The sequence below is a fragment of the Microtus oregoni genome, unplaced genomic scaffold (genome assembly GCF_018167655.1).
Source record: "Microtus oregoni isolate MIOR12 unplaced genomic scaffold, Mior012 000022F_ref0000154, whole genome shotgun sequence".
NCBI classification, from domain to species: domain Eukaryota; kingdom Metazoa; phylum Chordata; class Mammalia; order Rodentia; family Cricetidae; genus Microtus; species Microtus oregoni.
Genome location: NW_024543081.1, coordinates 12,625,113 through 12,643,384, shown reverse-complemented (window position 1 = coordinate 12,643,384; position 18,272 = coordinate 12,625,113). Strand labels below are relative to the sequence as shown.

At 52.6% G+C, this 18,272-nt stretch overlaps 1 protein-coding gene across 1 annotated transcript; it reads left to right on the top strand.

The window, feature by feature from the left end:
- Window positions 1-1,212: 1,212 nt before the first annotated feature.
- Window positions 1,213-15,404, top strand: Il2rb (interleukin 2 receptor subunit beta). The gene is made up of 10 exons (XM_041672529.1): window positions 1,213-1,302; window positions 4,653-4,773; window positions 5,699-5,813; window positions 6,497-6,575; window positions 8,703-8,808; window positions 10,349-10,497; window positions 10,942-11,107; window positions 11,562-11,676; window positions 12,595-12,679; window positions 13,779-15,404. The coding sequence occupies exons 2-10, from the start codon at window positions 4,686-4,688 to the stop codon at window positions 14,487-14,489; spliced, it is 1,614 nt and encodes a 537-aa protein (XP_041528463.1). The 5' UTR covers window positions 1,213-1,302; window positions 4,653-4,685; the 3' UTR covers window positions 14,490-15,404.
- Window positions 15,405-18,272: the final 2,868 nt, after the last annotated feature.

The following is an 18,272-nucleotide window of genomic DNA, read 5'->3' as shown; positions in this document are numbered from 1 at the left end:
TCTTCCGCTAACCTTGTACACTTTATAGCATGTAGCACCCATGAATCCAGTTATAAATCGCTGGTTGGTGGGTGGGAGGGGGAGGCTGGACCTCACATGAGGGTCTGATGACACTCTCTTCCCCTTCTGTGATGGGGGGGGTGAAGGTCAGCAGCTCTAATCTTGAGGATATCTCATGGTACTCACGGCTTTTTTTTTTTTTTTTTAAATAAGAAGCAGCATCAGCTTACTGTATTTCCTCCAAGCAGGGCATTAAAACCAGGATAAAGGGAGAAAGAAATGGGACGACTGGGGGAAAGGCAGTGAACTCTTCCCATCTGTGGTCCCATGATACTAGTCATTCATTTAAGAAGAAATGCAAGACTGTCCAATGTTAGAAATGAAGCCATGAACTGAACCCCTTCCCCATCTCACCAAGAGAGAAAGAAGAACCTAATGCTATGAACTGAATCCCTTCCCCATCTCATCAAGAGAGAAAGAAGAACCTAACGCTATGAACTGAATCCCTTCCCCATCTCACCAAGAGAGAAAGAAGAACCTAACGCTATGAACTGAATCCCTTCCCCATCTCACCAAGAAAGAAGGAGAAACTGTGACTTTGAAAAGAAGGTTGTAGAAGGCCCAATCAGTGACCCATCAATTTGTCAAGCCCCCCCCCCCAAACCAGGCACCCCTGACTGCTAGCCTGAATAAAGGGCATCTCAGAAGGCTAAGATAGGTGGGGTCAATGGGAGATAGGCACGTAGCAGGAGCTAGCACGGGAATCGGCCAGGGTGCCAAGAAGGATGTGTTTGTGGGCGGTTTGGGTGTTAGGGTGTGTGTGTGTGTGTGTGTGTGTGTGTGTGTGTGTGTGCGACCAGAAGACAACGAGCCTTGCATAGTATGTGTGAGATTCATTGGGGGCCGGTGTGAGCAAAGAAGGGCCTACCCCCTCAGGTTCTGTGCATAGCTAGGTCCCTGTGCCACAGCTACCGTGTGTGTGTGTGTGTGTGTGTGTGTGTCTGTGTGTCTGTGTGTGTGTGTTGCCGCCACACACGGTGGCTGCCCCTAGGCGTAGGAGGAGATCTTATCAGCGCTAGGTGTGTGTGGAGTTTCAGGCTACCTCATCACCCCCTATTTCTCCACCTCCCATTGGGCCTTGCTCCTCATCCTCTGTACAGGAAGTGGGCTCGCCCTGGGTTTCGGTCTGTTGTTGGCCTAGCTGCTGTCTGCTACCTAAGCTGCGGAGCAGGAGATGGCCGTGAACCCACTCTCCGGGTGGCCTGCAGGGAGCATACCGCCTCAACTCCATGTTGCAGCCAGGTAATGTCTCTGTGTTGTCCTCTGGGAGCTCAGGGTACCCTGCCACCTCTTGGTGATCTTCCCTGGGGACGTGGGGCTGGGGAGACACTCATCTCTGACTCAGTTCCCCTCATAGTTTCTGTCTGAGTTTTGATGTTCAACCTTGTCTTAGGATCCCCTTGGGATGGAGTAACTTGACTGTTCTGGTTTCTCCTTTAAGAATAAGCCCCTTCCAATGTCAGTGGCTCCTTTCCAGCCTATACTGTGGGGGTCTGTGAGCCCCTTTGCTGTGAGGGCTTTCCCTGGGCCCCACGTGGTGATGTCTTAGCCCAGAGGGGTAGAGGATGAGCAAGACTCAGAGACGACAGAGTGTGGGGGACAGGTGGGATCCACCGCTGCTTCCTGTGGAGTGGGTCTCAGACTGAGTACTCCTTAGGCGGCTAGGGAGGGAGAGAGGGGAGGAGAATCTTCCCTAGGACCTGGCTGTGAGCCGGCTCTGTTGATCAACATTATCTGAGGGCCTTAGGCTGGAGGCCAGAGGTAAGGCTCTAGCTTAGATGTGCCTCTTAGCTTACTGAGTGGCTAGAGAAGCCAAGAGTGTCTCCAGACACTGGGACCCATCTCTGACGCTGCCTGAGGTAGGAACTTTCCACCGTTGTGTTTGTAGCACATGGGGGCCAAGGTGGGTGGCTGAGGAGGGCAGAACTATCTTTGAAGGTTACCCTTCTTCCACAGCAAAAGGTAAGCAGTGTGTGTGTGTGTATGTGTGTGTGTCTTTGGGGAGGTGGGCAGAGAAAGGACATCTGAGGTCAAAGGTCAGCAGGTCAGATATGCAGTCTCCTGCTTCCCATCCTCCCTCAGCCGAGACCCTGGATCCCACAGACCTGTAGAGCCTCAGACTGCCCCAGGCTGAGACTTGTTCCTTCTGTCCTGGGAAACAGCCTGATTTGGGGCCATGTAGAAAGAACCATCATAGGACCTTCTCTTGTGCTGTGAGACCATGCTGTGACATGTGTGGGTTAGTCCGGGACAGGGATCATGACTGTCACCGCTGACCCTGCTCTGTTGCCGTCATCACTGTGACCCAGTTAGAACAGCCGGGGCCTGTGGGATGACAGGGCCTGCCGAGGCCTCAGTGGTGACATATGAGTCAGGGGTGGGAGCGTTTGGTAGCTGTGAAGGGCATGCGTGGGTGAGCCTCAGGGGGAGAGTGCCTGAGACTCAGGTCTTGAGCTGTGCTTGCTCTGCCCGAGGCTGGCCTCATGCTGTGGAGTTTTGAGTGGCTTCCTCAGTCTCCCAGGGACTCCATTTCCTTCTTATTAAGAAGGGGGCCAGTACCACAACAGCATGGAGATACCCCGCCCCTAGCCAGACGTTTCTAGAAACTGCTTCCATATTTTCTTCTGTCTTACACTGTCCTTGATGGGTGGATATTCCTGTGACTGATCAGCCAGCTTTGGACTGGGGAGCGGGCATGAGAGCTTTATCCTAGGCCTGCTGTGCTTTGAGCTGATTCTTGTGGTCTGGCCCCGACCTGCCTATGCTTTTGCCGCTTTCATCCCACTTCCTCTCGCCCAGGGTTATGTCCCAGGTCTCTTACAGCTTGAGGCTGCTCAGATGTCTGGGCCAAACCTGGGTGACTCCCTCATCAAAGCCTATAGGACTTCAGCTCATGTGGGGACCCCTTGCTTAGGTTCTTCAGGGACCTGGAAGGGCTTCCTTCTGACCCAACTACCTGCAGGGAGCTGATCCTTCGGGACAGGGAGGTCCCAAGTAGAACCCCAACTCTGAAGACTTGACCCTGGGAGCCTCAGTCTCCACGTCTGTGTAGCAAGGACACAGAACATCTGCTGAGCTGCCAGGCAGAAGAGAGTAGCTGGAAGCCCGAAGGCCTTGGCACACGGTCTGGGCAGAGCTCACTGAACATCCCTGGCAAGCACTGTCACCAGGTCGTCCGGCATTACTCGCTGCCCTGCAGATCCCTGAACACATGTGGTTCCTTCAGGGCACGACATTTATTGAGCATCTCCTGTGCAACAAGCTCACCATTTGGAGTGGGCATTCTGCCTTGCCAGTCTGGCAGCTGTAGTACCAGAGGGTTGGACAGCAACCCAAGGCAAGACATCCTTCCTTCACAGGGGAACCCAGTGAGTGCCGCAGAACTAGGAGGAAGGGGAATTTGAAAGGGACATTAAAGGGTAGCAGGAGCCTCGGGGACACTGGAGAAAGGACAACCCCAGAAAGGCTCTCTGATGACCAGGCCAGAGAGAGTCCCCAGCTTGTGTAGCCTGCCAGAACAGCCTAAGGCAGGGCTCAGCCTTGCTTTGCAGGCTCCTCTTGGTGGCCCTGTGGTGTCTCCTCCTCTGAGCCCACCCTTCCACTTTCGTCCCATTGCATTAGTTCATGCCATGAAAGGTGAGGGCAGAGCATACAGGGTACCCCAGGAGCCCCATGGCTGGCCAGAAGCTGTCTGATATGTGAGAAGTACTACGTTGGTAACCAGAGGCCCAGGGATGAATAAAATCCAAAATGTGCCTTGTCCTCGCGGATTGTCTACCACTCCTGTGCATGGGTGTGCATGTATGTGAGCGTGTGTGTGCGCATGTAAGCACGAAAACGGATGGGTAAATATGGCATTCCCCTTGTTTTCCACTGCAGTTTCTACAGTTTTAGTTACCTCCATCAACCGTGGTTGGAAAATATTAAACAGAAAATTCCGGAACAAAGCAATTCATTCATTTTGAATTGAATAGTTGAATACTGTTCTAAGTCTTATGCGAAAGCCTTGAGCTCTCCTTCTCTCTCCTGCACGGGGCCTGAGCGATTCCTTTGCCCAGAATATCCGTGATATAGATGCTTTTTCACTCATCTGTCCCCTAGGGGGCTTGATTGTCCAATCCCCTGTGCAGAGCTCTCAGTGCTGTGAGTGCCCGGTCACCCCACCTCACCTGGTTACACCGGGTGGGCACCTGCTGGAGGACACTTTGAGTGGGAGAGACCTCTTTCACACCATGCTCAGGAGAGCCTGCCGATGTCCCTAGGAATCTTTCTGTACCGCTCACACTGCCACCTGTTTCTCATGATGGCTCTGTCATGTATAGGACAAACATAGTATGCGTAAGGATCGGTTTGGTTCAGGATCCTTGGAGGTCCCCTCAGGGGAACAGATTTACTTACTACTGTCCACAAGCAAACAGACAATGCTGATGCAAAAATTGGAGCGACTCCTGATTAGGATGGGAAGGAAGGGAGTGAGCGCCTGTGGTCAGAGGGCCTGGGGCTGGACTGCTCTGGCTCTGGCTAGGTGGAGAGCCAAGCCGGGTGTGGGTCCTGACTTGTTCTCATTTGAATCTCTGGTCTCCTCCACTTAGGGCTTGTGTCCTCAGCTCCGCAGCTTGGATGTGATGGCTGCCACAGCTCTGGCCTGGTGTCTGTCCCTCTACGTCCTCCTCTTGCCCTTGCCTGCACCTTGGGTGTCTGCAGCAGTGAACGGTAAGGTCGCAGCATTTTGATATCTTTGCTTTCCCTGGTGGGAGGCAGCATCCCAGACTCTTCCTTCAGAGAGGAGAACCTATGACAGCAGGAGGCAGGGGAGCAAGGATGAGGTGATGGGACCAGAGGGCAGGTGCCCACAGTCCGGTGTCCTAAATAGGCTTCTCCTAGGCACAAGGAGAGGCTGCCGATTGTCCCTGTTTAGCCATTCATTGGCTGCTGGTCCTTCTATCTCAGGAGCTCACTTTCCTTTCTTTGAAATGTGTCTGAATTGGGAGGGGGAGGGGTGACAGGTGGCTCAGTGGGTAAGGTGCCTGTCCTGCAAACGTGAGACTTGAGTCCACATTTACAACACTAACATAAAAACTATTCAGGAATGGGCTGGCAAGGTATCCCAGTGGGCAGCGCTTATCTCACAGACCTGACGATCTGAGTTCAGTCTCCCAGATCCCAGGGTGGAAGGAAACAGCCAATTCTCAAAAGCTGTCTTCTGGCCTCTACACACGTGCCGAGGCATCCGTGCCATGTGCACCTACGCACAGGTGCACACACACATTCTAAGGGGAAGAAAAAGCAAGGCATGGTAGTAAACACTTGCAATCCCAGTGATGAGGTGGAGACAGGAGGATTCCCGGGGCTTGCTCCCCAGCCAGTCTAGCTAAATTGTCAAGCCAGGGTTTCAGTGAAAGACCCTCTCAAAGACCCAAGGAGGATGGTGCCTGGGGTTCTCTGGTTTCCACATGCATGTGCACAGCGCATGCAAGCACACACAGACACAACATGACACGAGCTAGAACCCTTTTCCTGCTTTTCTGAGTCACCTACCTCCCCCGGGCAGGCACAGGGTGCTGGGAGCAAGGTAGTAGATGTGCCCAGAGGCCATGTGTGCCCTGCAGCCTGCCACTCACACCTCCTTTGCACACAGACTGTCCCCATCTTAAGTGCTTCTACGACTCAAGAGCCAATGTCTCCTGCACGTGGAGCCCAGAAGAGACCTTTCAGGTCACAAACTGCCAAATCCAAGCCAAGTCGGACCAACGGTGAGTGTGGCCGGCCTGTCACAGGGCAGAACCTCCGGGCTGTGGGAGCTCTAAGCTGTAGAATCCTGAGCCTGAGACTCATAGTAGTTAGCATCAGGCTCAGCCACTTGGTCGTCTGGGCTCCGGCAAGTGGGTGGGATCCAGACTCTAGTTGAAAACTGGAGAGGTCCTGGGCCAGGTTGTTTGGGGACAATCAGTGAGAGCCTTTGATGCCAGGCCATGTCAGAGGCAAACAGGGTGGGCACTTCATGCTTCCTAAGTTTTTTGAGTAATCTGGTATTTTGGGAGAGCCCTCAGGCAATTGTGGGACCAGGGACCATTGCCTGGGGGTGATGTTGTCCTGTAGGGACAGGGGATATCTGGCAAGCCACAGGCTTCTTTAGGCTGAATTTAACTGCTTAGAACTTGGGGAACTCTTGGAGTGGGGGTGAGGCCTGAGCTGATTTGTGTTCTTTGGTCACCCTGGCTGCTGGGAGGCCATGATGGGTGTTGGGGTGGTGAAGGCATGGAAGGTGTTCTGGAGAGGAAGAACTCTGGGAGCACAGGGGGCAGCTGGCTCCTTGCCCACTGTGCTGCTGTCCCTAGTTCCTGGTACAGCAGCTGAGGGTGGTGCTGGGAAAAGGGTCTCTGGGTAGCTCTTTAGTCCTGCCTTGCTTTCTAAGGTGTCTTTTCTGTTTTGCAAGGTCCTGGAATACAACCTGTAATCTATTTCCTGTGACACAGGCATCCTGGGCCTGCAACCTGATCCTTGGACGCCCAGATGTAAGTAGCATGGGCAGTGTGTGTGTGTGTGTGTGTGTGTGTGTGTGTGAGAGAGAGAGAGAGAGAGAGAGAGAGAGAGAGAGAGAGAGAGCGGTCAAGTCCTTTCAGCTGTAAGAAGCATGGGCATTGTGCGTGCGTGTGTGTGTGTGTGTGTGTGTGTGTGTGTGTGTGGTCAAGTCCTTTCAGCTGCGGGCTGAGTTCTCAGAGTGGTCCTGGACTTCTGCAAGCATCAGCCTGGTGATGGAGAGCAGGTTACATGCACTGAGAAGGAAGGATAGGAGGTGGTTATTGGGCCTGCAACCTTGTTGCCCCCACACAAATGCTTGGTCCCTCACTTCCTACTGTGGGTCGGGCTGCCCTTCTGTGTCCTGCTGATGATGACCATCATACTAGACTCTGGCTGAGGCCTCAGCGTCTCGGCTCTTGGGGAAAGTGGCATGCTAAAGTTGGTCATCTCGGCCATGCCGCTGCCTCAGAACAGCTCTCTGGATTCGTGCAACTTCAGTGCCTCAATTTCCCCTCCCATAAAATAGAAAAGAAAATGGAAGCGCCCTCAAAGGGTCATTCTGGTTCAAAGCAGATATGGAGAGTCAGAAATAGATCCCCACAATTTTGTCTTCTTACCAAGGAAGCATCTAAGACGGAGAGATGCGGTGTCTGCTGAAGGTCACCCAGCCACAGGCAACTGAGCTGGGATTGACCCCCGTTCTGTGGGCTCCTGCTGACTTTTCCACATCTCCCATCTCTTGTTGGGCCCGGGTCTAGACCATGTGAATGGAATTTAAAATTTTCCTCAGATCCTTTGAAGAAAGGGGCAAGGCGGGGGCAAGATAGGGGTAAGGGTCTACCCCCGAGGAGCCCAGGCTGTGCTGTCCAGGCTGTGGCAGGTTTCACACATTCTCAGAGGAAGGGGAGGGGAGGATGGTGTATATCACAGCTGGCGAATCTCCAGCTATGCCAGCATGGGGGCTTTGCAGGGACCTACCTTCCAGCCTGGCCCTAGCTGTGTGACCTTTGGCAAGTCCCTAACCCTCTCTGTATTTCAGAGTGCTGGGCTAACTGATGGGAATAGTGATAGTATAAGTCTGTCTCAGAGGGTAGTGAGAGGTAATTTATGCAAAGAAGAGGGGACAGAAGTCCCCAGCAGCCTGGTACTGGCAATACCTTCAGGACAACCACAGCAAAAATAACCGAGCCATGCTATTATTATGTGGGTGAACCGGAACTGGTAGCAGCTGTGGGAGACGCAGGCAGAGCCCTCAGTGAAGGGGTTGGGAGCAGTTCCTGGTTGGTTGGTCAGGGTACTCTGATGGCCAAGTTCAAAGTTTGGGTTGGACGGAGGAGTTAGGCCTCAAGGTTTGGACTACAAACCACAACCCAGTCCCAGAGCATAGGTCGTACCGTGTCCTACTTCTGGGCCTTCTCTTGCACCCTCCTGTCTACACGGGAATCTGTGGCACGGCGTACTTGGGGCACCACGTCATTTATTTTCTGTGCTCTGGTCATTCTGGGAAGCTGTGGCTGTAATGGCCTCATGTGAACCCCACTTCCTGCTGTTAAGCTGAGTGGTCTGAGCATCCCTTACCTCAGGCTTCTAGACTAGCATGGGGAGGGACCACTGAGCTCATCAGCAAGATGTGAGCTGAGCAGTAGCTGCCTGGGACACACTCAGTACCTAACCGTTTCCTTCTGGAAGAGTCAGGGATTAAGGCTATTCCATAGGTTCCAGTTCTGCCTTCTCTGAGGATGACCATTTGCATACCTCTTGTGATGGGGAACTTCCTCTCAACCCTGGTGGCCTACTTTTGTTTATATCAGGGATTAGTGGATGGTCATGCTCGCCGTGCCAAACCCAGCGGCTGCCTGTGGTTGTAAATAAAGCGTTACTGGAATGTGGTCCCGATAGCAATTCATTTACTGTCTCTGTAGTTCTTCTGAGATCATAGCAGAGTTGAATTGTGACAGAAGCCATGTGGCCTGTGCAACCTGGCTGGCTGTAGACAATATTTGCTGTCCCCTGCCTTAGGAGGCTAGTAGAGGTGAGGCGCGTTCTTGCCTAGACATTCTCATGGCTCCTTCTTCTCAATGGCTTCTGGCAGTCACACCTCTCCCGGTCCTCCCTTGTAGTCCCAGTGTCTGAACGCTGTGGATATCCTCAACGTAAACGTGAAGTGTTGGGAAAGAGAGAACTGGCGCAGGGTGAAGACCTGCAGCTTCCGTCCCTTTGACAAGCGTGAGTACAGAGTCCGGGTTTGTGGGTCCCATCTCTCCTGGTAGTCATCAGCCTCTGATCCCTCCTCAAACCTGCCCTCTCGCCTACCTGGAGAGCTCCCCATCCCAACCCTCTCCTCTTCATCATACCCCACCCCTGCCTGGAAGATCCCACCTAGTTGTGAGTTTGTCTCCCTTGCTGGTCCGGGAACCACCTGAGGGCAGACTCTCTGCTGACCCTGCAGCTCCTCTCTGAGCACCCAACTCTAGGCCCGAGCAGGCAGTGCTTGTTTGCAGAAGGGTTGTTGAATGACTGAGTGACCTTGGAGGCCACCTCTAGAGAAAAGAAGGGGTAGAGGGGAGATCCATGCAGAATCCAAATCGCAGCTTTGTCTTGACTCAGTCCGGCAGGCGGAGGTCATTGAACATGTTGGGTCTTAGTTTTGTTCTTTGTAAAGTGGGAGAACTGAGGTCCTCGTGACAGGAAGGAATGTGAGCTAGGATGCATGAACTGCTCAGTACCTCGGCGTGGGAAAAGACTTGCGTTTTGTGGGTGGACAGAATCTTGGAGTTACAGATTTAGAACAGTTTGCTTCAGGAAAAATGAAGTAAATATCATATTTAAAATCCACACAGGCTGGGTGTGTGGCTAGAACACTTGCCAAGCTTGTGCCAAAACACTCTCACTAATATTAATAGACAAATATATTGAATAAATGAATAAATGTATACATATAGTGTAACTGAGAAATAAATCAGGCATGTTTATGATTTATATTTGCATTTAATAAGTATACCTGCGGAATACACAGATATAAATTTATATTAAATGCTATGCAATTAAGCTATATATTTATAATTACTTACATTTATGTTTTATACTACATAAATGTATTCATATGAGCACAAATACATCAATAATATAGATACTTGGATAAAATAAAGTACATGATCTGATTCCTGTACAGATCTCAGATCAGTATTCAAGCAGGGCAAGGCTGCTTGCCAATCACTCAACAGCAGGTTAGTCATCCTGGAAAGTGCCTCAGGAACCAAAGGCTCATCAGACATCCCAGACCCTGACTCAGGCAACCCAGGAGGGGGTGGGCAAAAAAGGAGGAAGATCCCAAATAGACTCATTCTGTCAGGTGTAGGCGGACTAACAAGAGGAGGGTTGCAAAACTGAGGAGAAGCAGGTGCAGAGAAAGAGCAGGTGCAGAGAAGGAGGAGAAGCAGGTGCAGAAGAAGAGGAGAAGCAGGTGTAGAGGAAGAGCAGATGCAGGGAAGAGCAGGTGCAGAAGTGGATGAGAAGCAGGTGCAGAGGAAGAGCAGGTGCAGAGGAAGAGCAGGTGCAGAGGAAGAGCAGGTGCAGAGATGGATGAGAAGCAGGTGCAGAAGAGGAAAAGCAGGTGCAGAGGAGGTGGAACAGGTGCAGAGGAAGAGTCAGGGCAGTTTCTGAGGAAGAGTCGGTGCTGGGGATGTTGTGTGGTGCAAACTGGGCTAATGTTCTTGGTATCTTACTGATTGGTCCATGATATCTGTTCCCTCCTCTCTGTCTGCAGTTCGCCTGCGGGCCCCTCATTCACTCCAAGTCCTGCACATTGAAACCCAGAGATGCAACATAAGCTGGGAGGTCTCCCAGGTCTCTCACTACCTTTATAGTGATTTGGAATTTGAGGCCCGCAAACGTTCCCTGGACCACAGCTGGAAGGTGAGGACATAGCCAATTCCCTGCCTCTGGTGCATGCCCTTGTCCATTTCTACAGGCTGGAGTGTGGCTCTTTCACCCTGGTCCTCCTATATTGCTCGGCACTGCTTGCTCTCCCATACTCTTAGAGCCTGAGGATGCCTCTGGGTCCACATCTGTGTAGACCCCAGGGCAAGGCAACCTGTGAGGCTCTGCAGCTGTGTTCCACATCCCAAATCCAGCACATTCCCTGGCTTCAGGGGGCCAAAGGACAGTGGACTGAGACTCATCACCCGCACACTCATTCCCATACTTACCTGGGGACTCCGGGATTCAGGGTCAAAGCAGCTGGGGGAACAGGGAGCTTTTGGGAGGGCCAGGGAGAGGTTGCTTGCTTAGCCTCTTGACCTGGTTGTGGGAGATGAGACCAGTGGAGACCTTGCTGACTGGGTACACATCTCTGCTTAGGATGCACCCCTGCTAAGCCTCAAGCAACGACAACAGTGGATCTGCTTGGAGACACTTACCCCTGGCACCTCATATGAGCTCCAGGTGCGGGTTAGGGCCAATCGAGGTTCCCAGGGGTCCTGGAGCCCCTGGAGCCAGCCCCTGGCTTTCCGGACAAGGCCAGCAGGTACAGTGGGGAGCATGGAGGGAGCTGGGCAGGGGCCAGGGTGCCCTGGGAGCTGTAGAGGTGGGGGCTGCACCTCCCATAGACTCACCAGAGACAGGGCTACACGCTAGTGAGGGACCCATGAGGGCCCATCCTTCAACATGTCACTTGCTACACTCAAGAGATACAGAAGCTCTAGGTGTGCTTCTCAATGGTAGCCTCAGTGGCTGAGGTGAGAGTCAGGCAGTACATCCATGGGCTCTTCTGGGAATGCCACCAGGCCATGGCTTTTAAGTAGTCTGCCTTTCTGGACTGGTGGACTTAAGCAGGACTGAGGACCAAGTCCTCATTAAAAACAAACCTGGCTAGATACTGTTCAGGGCGCAACATGGGGGGGGGGGGTGGGGTGGATCTGGGATTGAGGAAACCTCCTGAGGGGCCACCTCTCACCTCCCACTTCTTACACCCTGGACAGATCCCTGGAATCTGCCCCTAATGTGGCCCAGACAACTTCTCCTGGGCCTTGGTTGTCTTTTTGGCTTCATGGTCTGTGTCTACGTTTTGTTCAAGTGCCAGTACCTGGGCCCATGGTAAGGAAGTTCCTGGCCAGTATTCCCTTCCCAGCTCGTCTCTGTGTCTCTGTGCCGCACATCTTTCCAGGCTGGGCTGGGCTGAATCCTGCTTCCTCACACCTGGCCTCTCTGTCCATTCCTCTAATAGCTAACTGTCCCTGCGCCCCATCCCCAAAGGTGGAAGCTAGTAGGGGAAGGGGAGGTAGAACAGCAGGGAGAACCCCTTGGCCCTCCCTAAAGTCACAGGGGCCTCTGAGCATCTTTCCCATTGCTCTTGGTCCCCTGCTATGCATTCCAACCATGCCACACTCTTGCCTAACTGTTCTTAGAGATTCCCCCGCCTAATCAATAGTATATCCAGATTGCCGAAGGCCTCCACTAGAAACTGTGCCAATCAAAAAGTGGCTCCCCTTGCTCCAGTTAGATACGCTCGTGTTCTGGGCATCTTAGCAAGCAGAACATGAGGGAGAGTTCAGCTTCCACTCACTGTCTCCCTAAGGCCAGCTGCTGTTATACAATGTGTGGTGGGCACCACCATCCATGGGAGTGCTCACTAGGCATCACTCCTGCTTCCCTCTCCAGTCTGTGTGATCTCTCCCATTCAAGGGCCATCTTTTGGCTAGTACTCAGTTCCGGGTCCACAGAGTGAGCCACCCTGTTACACATTTAGTTCAGGTCTGTCTTGCCAGTGTGCCAGCTCCTAGAGAGTAGAGAGGCCTTCTCTGCTGCCCACGCTTGTGTCCCCAGTACCCTGTGCAGTGCTCTCCCGTCAACACTGTTGAATAAATGACTGGATGCGGGAGGGGCCGTCCCCTACTCTCAGGGCTGGGGAGCTGGTGGTAGGACACCATGCCACCCCCTCCTTGTCCTCACCCTTCCCCCTTCCCTCCTCTTCCCTGGCCTTGCCCTTCACCCCTCCTTCTCTTTCCTGGCCAGGCTGAAGACTGTTCTCAAGTGCCACATCCCAGACCCCTCTGAGTTCTTCTCCCAGCTGAGCTCCCAGCATGGAGGAGACCTTCAGGTAGGAGCCTGGGGTGCAGGGGTGGAGGTGTTGATAGGCAGCCTAAGGATAGGCTGCAGGGCAGAGATGTGATCAGGTGACAATGGCCAAGTGACAATGGCTTTGCCCTCAGCGAGAGGACACAGGGTGCTGAAGTGAGCAGCCTCTTTCATGGGCACAGCTCTGTCCCTGCTCTGGCATGTGTGCCTTCTAAGCTACGCAGCCTTGACTTGAACTTTGGCTCTGTCATGCCTGGCTGTGTACAGTTGTGTAAGTTATAGATCCTCCCAGTGTCTTAGTTTCCTCACTTGTACAATTGGGGAAGAAATTAGGCTTAATGAGTGTACAGCCCAGTGGATGTTGACAGACACAGTGTGGGTGCTGGAGAGTTGCAGGGGCTCCCCTTGGCTTCTGTCCCTGTAGGCAGAGCGATCCCTGGCAGGCCCAGTGATGTCACGGTGACACAAATCCTCGGATCACCTGGAATCACAAAAAAAGTGTGGCCCCTACAGTAGCAACCTCACTCCTAGTCTATCTACTTCAGGCTAGAAGCTTTGAGAAGCAAGGGGTGGATACAGGGTGAGGGGAATCTACTGTTACCCCCTCCAGCTTGACTGCTGTTCCCATGATTGGGAAGCTTGTGGGGGGCAAAGGGGCTTGAGGATAATGGGAGGGAGGTCTAGGCTGGGCTCTAGTCCTGCTGGCCTGGTCTTGTGTGCCTCATTAGGACTGAGCAGGGTCCTTCTAGAATCTTTGAGAGACTCCCAGAACTAAGGGTGTCTTTTTATCGTACTCTTGGTGGTGTGTGTGTGTGTGTGTGTGCGCGCGCGCACGCACGCATGCATGAGTACAGGTATGTGTGTGCATGTGTGAGTACATGCACGCACATGCATACCTAGTACTATGGCTGTGTTCATCTAGCATGTGGTCTAGGCTGATAAGTCCAGAAAGTCCATCAAGATAGCAAGTCTCCGGGATGCTTCTAGGTCAGAGGTGGGGTGGAGGCTGGATGCCTCTGGAGGATGGAAAGCAGGAGGAAGGGAAGGAGAAGGAAGAGTTGAGTTCAGTGGTGGAGTAGGAAGTAGAGAAACCCACTCACTCTCCTCCCTTTCTCTGGCAGAAATGGCTCTCCTCGCCCTTCCCCTCATCCTCCTTCAGCCCCAGTGGCCCTGCACCTGAGATCTCTCCACTGGAGGTGCTGGACAGAGACAGCAAAGCCATGCAGCTCTTCCTGCTACAGCAGGACACAGCCTCCTCACCCTCGCCCAGCGGCCATTCGCAGGCCAGCTGCTTCACCAACCAAGGCTACTTCTTCTTCCATCTGCCCAATGCCTTAGAGATTGAATCCTGCCAGGTGTACTTCACCTATGACCCCTGCATGGAAGAGGACATGGAGGACGATGGGCCAGGGCTGCCCCAGGGATCTCCCCTCCCATCTGTGCTTCCTCTGGCTGGGGACGAGGACGACTACTGTGACTTCCCACCCAGGGATGACCTGTTGCTCTTCTCCCCCAGCCGGAACTCCCCTAACACTGCCTTTGGGGGAGCAGCAGCTCTTGAAGAAAAGCCTCCCCTCTCTGTGCAGGAGGGATGTACCCCGCTACCATCCCCTGATCTGATGGGTTTGCAGTGCCCTCTGGAGCTGGTGGCGCAGGGAGGTGACGGGGAGAGGCTGCCTGCTCATAGCTCAGGGGAGCAAGCCGGTGTCCCCGAAGGTAGCCCTTGTGGGCAAGGTCAGGACAGGGCCCTGGCCTCTGTCTTGCCTCTGAACACTGATGCCTATCTGTCTCTTCAAGAACTACAGGCCCAAGATCCAGCCTACCTGGTATAGCCAGCTGACCAGGATTTGGGATCCAGCTGCCTAGGTCAGGTCAGGCTTAGGGGGGACCAGTTGAGAACTGTCCCTGGTCATCCACACCCCAACACTTAGTCATCCACGTTTGAGCTCTACTTGCTGCTCTATGGTCCAGCCAGGATCTGAGGTGGGGAGGGCTGGTCAGCTCTGCCTCCCTGTGTAGTCACTAGCTTCCTGGACTTGCCTTACTCCTTCCTGCTTACAGGGCAGCCAGGACCTGCTTCCCCCCAATACAAATGTGCCCATGTTCTTCTCCTATCCTTGAGCTTTCTGTGGCTTTGTCGCTTTCAGCACTGCTGTGGGACAGCTGTCCTCAGGGTGTGATGTCTTAGTCAGAGCAGCTGTGTCCACCCAAACTAAGAGCTCCTGATAAGACCGGACACAGCCTGTTGACTGTTGACATTTCATCACAGAAGGAGGGGGTGGGAAGGGCCATCAGACTGTCACCGGAGATCAACAGCCACTCTCCTGCACCCCCATTCCCAGCTATGGGTAATTCTGCCCCTGGTGCCTGTGGTTTTTGGGAAGATGCTGGCATTTGCAAGGGGGAAGGTTTGATGTAACTATGGGAACACCATCACCTATTCTGGGTCTGGATTTTCTGTGATACAGCTGTTTTGGAATCACCTATCCTCCTGTAAGTAAGCCTAGAAGACTCAGTGGTTCACCAAGCTGGCCTTGAGTGGATTTGTGCCTTCGACACCATCTCTGGGAGAAGCACATATTTGCTCACGTATCTCCCTCCCTGCAAAAAGCTTACACAACATGCATTGTGTGTCAGCACCAACCTTTGTGGAAACCTCACAAGAATCCTATGGGGTCTCCTGGAGTCCCCCTTTGACTCACACCTATTCAGGGATTCTTTGTTGTGCCTCACTTAGGTGACAAACATCCCTCATCTTCACCTGTAAGTCCGTGCTTCTAAGGGCGGTGCTGCTTCCTGAACGCGTTCAAATTTCCCCAGTTCGTACTAGAAGGAGATGATGCGGACAGCTCCTGACCCATCTTCCTTCTTCGGAGCTATTGCCTGACTTCCCAATGATAGGCTCAGCGTGGACATAATTACCAACACAGCAGTGGCTTCTGGATCTTTCCATGCCCACCTCACCAGTTTGTGAGGGAGCCTACTGGACTGCGAGCCCCAGGTTCCAGAGGTCCAGGCAAGGATGACATGCCTGGATGTACCATCTCACCCTCAGAGGAGAGCATTGTTCTCTACAGGCAGCTCCTCCAGCACAGAGCCTCAGTGTCTGTCACTGTCCCAGGGTTGATGGCACCATGGTGATCAGATCCCACCTGCTGACAGAAGCAGAAACTCATTCCTAGCTAGTGGATGCCCTACCCACAGTGCCTGCCTCATGGTTCCTGCTCACTAAGCATTGGCTGGCTGGCCAGACCACAGGTTGATGGGCAGCCTGGGCACAGAAGGTCTGTCACAGAGGCTGGGCCTGATCTAACCAATCAGATTATCTCTCAATCGGATGTCCTGGCCCCTAATACAAGGCCCCTAAGCTTAGCAAGAAGAGATGAGCCAATGCAGAAGGTGTTCAGTTCTCATGCATGAGTTTTCCAGCCTGCCAGAGGTCAGGCGTCCTGCTTCTTCTGTGTGAGACTCCACACATCCCCTCCTGCCACAGGATGCTGTGTGTGACCATCCTCCTGTCTCAACGATGAATCAGACCTGCACTTGCGCCCACACCAATGACTGCATATCCCAAGCAAACGTAAACCTTTGGAATTCTCTTGCTTTAGCTCCCACACAGAATTAGAACTTATTTTCACTGTCTGAAAAGGTCTGGGGAGGATTTGGTTCTTTCTCTTTTAATGATCTGTGTGTGGCATCTTTGCAATGAATTCCTGAGACATTTTAAAACACATTCATTTTGTTTGTTTGCTTTATCACATATATTTAAAGATTTTTTTTTTTTAAGTTTTTTGAGACAGGGTTTCTCTGTAGCTTTGGAGCCTGTCCTGGCACTAGCTCTTGTAGACCAGGCTGGTCTCGAACTCACAGAGATCCGCCTGCCTCTGCCTCCCGAGTGCTGGGATTAAAGGCGTGCGCCACCACCGCCCGGCTTAAAGATTTTTTTTATCATATCACGTCTATGGCTGGAAAAATCTTCTTATAAATAAAAGGCGATTGTAAAAAGCAGGTACCATAAAACTGCGTAATGTGTGGATCTGATCTGGGTGTGGAGCCTAGTGGCAGAGAACTGCCTTGCTGGTTCCATCCCTGGTGCTGCAAGAGAAAGAGGAAAGGGATGGTATTTATTTCATTGCTGATGGAAGTCTGTCATCTCAACCCGGATGCTGCTGGAGACATAGGGAAAACTCTGTGAACAAAGTGTGGCTGTTGAGAACATCTTTGTCACTGATAGGAATCAGGTCTCTGTGCACAAATATGCACCAGCTTCTCACATCCAGCCTTGGGCAAGTGTTCCAACGGATCATGGATAGATCTATCATCCATTTATCTATCTGCCTCTCTCTGTCTCTGTCTCTCTCTGTGTGTCTCTGTGTGTGTGTGTGTGTCTGGCTATCTTAATAATCACTTTTCAAGTATTAGGACTTTTGCAGTGTCTTGACAAACAATAGCTGGCAATCTCTAGCGTCCATGAAGCTGCACACGTGGCAGACATTGCTAATTGATTATACTTATGCATGACAGACATTGCTAATCAATTGCACCTGTATTGATTATACTTATGCATGGCAGACATTGCCAATCAATTGCACCTATATTGATTATACTTATGCATGGCAGACACTACTAGTCAATTGCACCTATACATGGCAGATATTTCTAATCAATCGCATCTATACGGGGCAGACACTGATAACCAATTACACCTGTGCCTGGTAGACATTAACACTTAATCACAGCCTTCCTTCCACCAGAGGCTGCATGCAGCTTTTAGATTCTGCAGGTCTGTTTCTGGGGCTGGCCCAAATGATGAGAGCAGGCACCTAGTGACATGTCCGGGTTCCACTGCCTGTTTCCTTTTACGAAGTGAGCTCTTCGCTTTCCCTGGCTGACTCTCCAGGCAGGGAGAACAGATGCTGAGGTGATGCAGCCCTGAAAGCTGAGAGGGCGATGAAGGCGCAAGGGGCCCAGAAGCCCAGCTGTTCCTGTATCTGGTGAGAGACCTGTGCTGGCTCTGGGTAGAGAAAGGAGCCACCATATGCCAGGTGGAGATGGAACCATGAGTCAGTGCCACTGCATGCCCTAGGGAGATCTTGGGAGAGGGACCAGGAGGGGGCAGCTGGCAGGGTAGTGATGGGAAGGGGGTGTCAGGATTCCCAGGGTCAGATTTCAGGGGAAAGGCACCAGCTGGAGAGCAGGTACCCTCACCCAGGCTCTGGAGAGCCTCGGGTGCAGAGTGGGGAGCAGGAAGCAGCTGGGAGCACCTAGGGGCTCAGGGAAGGGGAGGAGGGGAGGAGCTCCAGGCCTCTCCTGTGTTCTTGTTAGCTTGGTCTGTACCTTCATTCCCCAGGTCGCATCTCTGATCTAAGCAACTTCCAGAGCCCAAGTTTTCAGGTGAATTATGGTAGGAATAGTTTGTTCAAGGCAAAGACAAAAATCCCGCCCTGCCTTCCTCATTGTGATGCTCAGCAGAGGAAACCCCAGGAAAGCGAAAGCAAAACTAAAGCACCAAAGCGTGTTAGAGGCAGGTACCGTGGCTCAATCCTGAACCCTAGCAGGTACCGTGGCTCAATCCTGAACCCTAGCAGGTACCGTGGCTCAATCCTGAACCCTAG

Excerpts from the sequence above, each read along its gene's own strand:
- Il2rb (XM_041672529.1), top strand. The coding sequence starts at position 4,686 with ATGGCTGCCACAGCTCTGGCCTGGTGTCTGTCCCTCTACGTCCTCCTC. Across the intron at positions 6,576-8,702 it reads TGATCCTTGGACGCCCAGAT|TCCCAGTGTCTGAACGCTGT; the intron begins GTAAGTAGCATG and ends CCTCCCTTGTAG. Across the intron at positions 11,677-12,594 it reads TGCCAGTACCTGGGCCCATG|GCTGAAGACTGTTCTCAAGT; the intron begins GTAAGGAAGTTC and ends TTTCCTGGCCAG.